Below are 1,016 nucleotides of genomic sequence, written 5' to 3'. Positions count from 1 at the left end.
CCCATTTATTGAGAATCAAGCTTGGTGTTGGTGAAACCACTCATCAAGAAATATCTTGATACTCATTTAAAAAAATATGAGGATCATGTTTATCTTGGTACTCATACTAAAATGAATGTATGCATCCCTAGTTGGTGCAGAGGTCGGGAAGTGAATATATCTCCCATTTTAAAAGACCCCCCCCCCCCATCATTTGAAGAGCCGCCACCCCCGCATGGCTGCCGCACCGGGCGACTCGGGCAGGCTGCTACCCTAGCCGCCGCTGAGCCCTGATCTACTTCCTCCGCTCCTCTTGTCGCAGCCGCGTGACACTGCCGGGCTAAGCCCGGGGCAGATCATGGTGGCGGGGGTCTCTCCTTCTCTCCCGTGTCTTGGCGTACGGTGGGGCCCCTGGCATGTGGAGGAGCGGCTGGTCGGGTCCCGTGGGGCGGCGCTCAGCCTTGCCTCATGGTGGCGGCGGGTGGCGCTGCGGCAGGACGTATCTTGGATTAGCAGCAGCAGCGGTATGGAGGGCCTGATGGATGGATCAGTTGTATGTGTAATTAAACAGGAGAGATGGTGACTTGCACCTTTTCAATGCATTTTTTACTTCACTTCATAATTTGTCCTATAATTTTTATATGTACACTTTTCACCGGACGGAGGGAGTACATCACAAATCATGAATACATTGGTGCAGGATGGATGCGCTCCTCTGCACTGCGCAAATGGGTGGTGGGCAAGACGCTGGCCCCCGTTGCTGATGGCGTGCTGGAGGCTTGGGGTGCCACCAAGGACTTGGATCTCAACATCAAGGCATTGAGGTTGGAGCTGCTGCTCGTCCAGGCCAGCCTTGAAACCGCCAGGCGCAAGCAGGTCGATGGCCCGGCCATCCAGGAGCTATTGGGGAAGCTGCGAGACTCCGCGCTCTCTGCAGAGGACTTGTTGGATGAGCTGGACTAATCCCTAGCGGGACGGAGCGAGTCCCCTCGAGAGAGTTCTCGTTGAGAGTCGTAGCGAGGTCACCTGATCCCGCC

The 1,016-nt window shown here is 55.5% G+C and overlaps 1 protein-coding gene across 1 annotated transcript; it reads left to right on the top strand.

Moving 5' to 3' along the window:
* The first annotated feature begins 311 nt into the window (after positions 1-311).
* LOC123178995 (uncharacterized) lies at positions 312-1,007 on the top strand. The gene is made up of 2 exons (XM_044591525.1): positions 312-503; positions 680-1,007. The coding sequence occupies exons 1-2, from the start codon at positions 338-340 to the stop codon at positions 940-942; spliced, it is 429 nt and encodes a 142-aa protein (XP_044447460.1). The 5' UTR covers positions 312-337; the 3' UTR covers positions 943-1,007.
* Positions 1,008-1,016: the final 9 nt, after the last annotated feature.

This window comes from Triticum aestivum, unplaced genomic scaffold, assembly GCF_018294505.1.
Source record: "Triticum aestivum cultivar Chinese Spring unplaced genomic scaffold, IWGSC CS RefSeq v2.1 scaffold158295, whole genome shotgun sequence".
Taxonomy (NCBI): Eukaryota; Viridiplantae; Streptophyta; class Magnoliopsida; order Poales; family Poaceae; genus Triticum; species Triticum aestivum.
Note: the sequence above shows the minus strand (reverse complement) of the source record. Positions and strands in the feature narration are given on the sequence as shown.

Excerpts from the sequence above, each read along its gene's own strand:
- LOC123178995 (XM_044591525.1), top strand. The coding sequence starts at position 338 with ATGGTGGCGGGGGTCTCTCCTTCTCTCCCGTGTCTTGGCGTACGGTGG. Across the intron at positions 504-679 it reads TTGGATTAGCAGCAGCAGCG|GATGGATGCGCTCCTCTGCA; the intron begins GTATGGAGGGCC and ends ACATTGGTGCAG.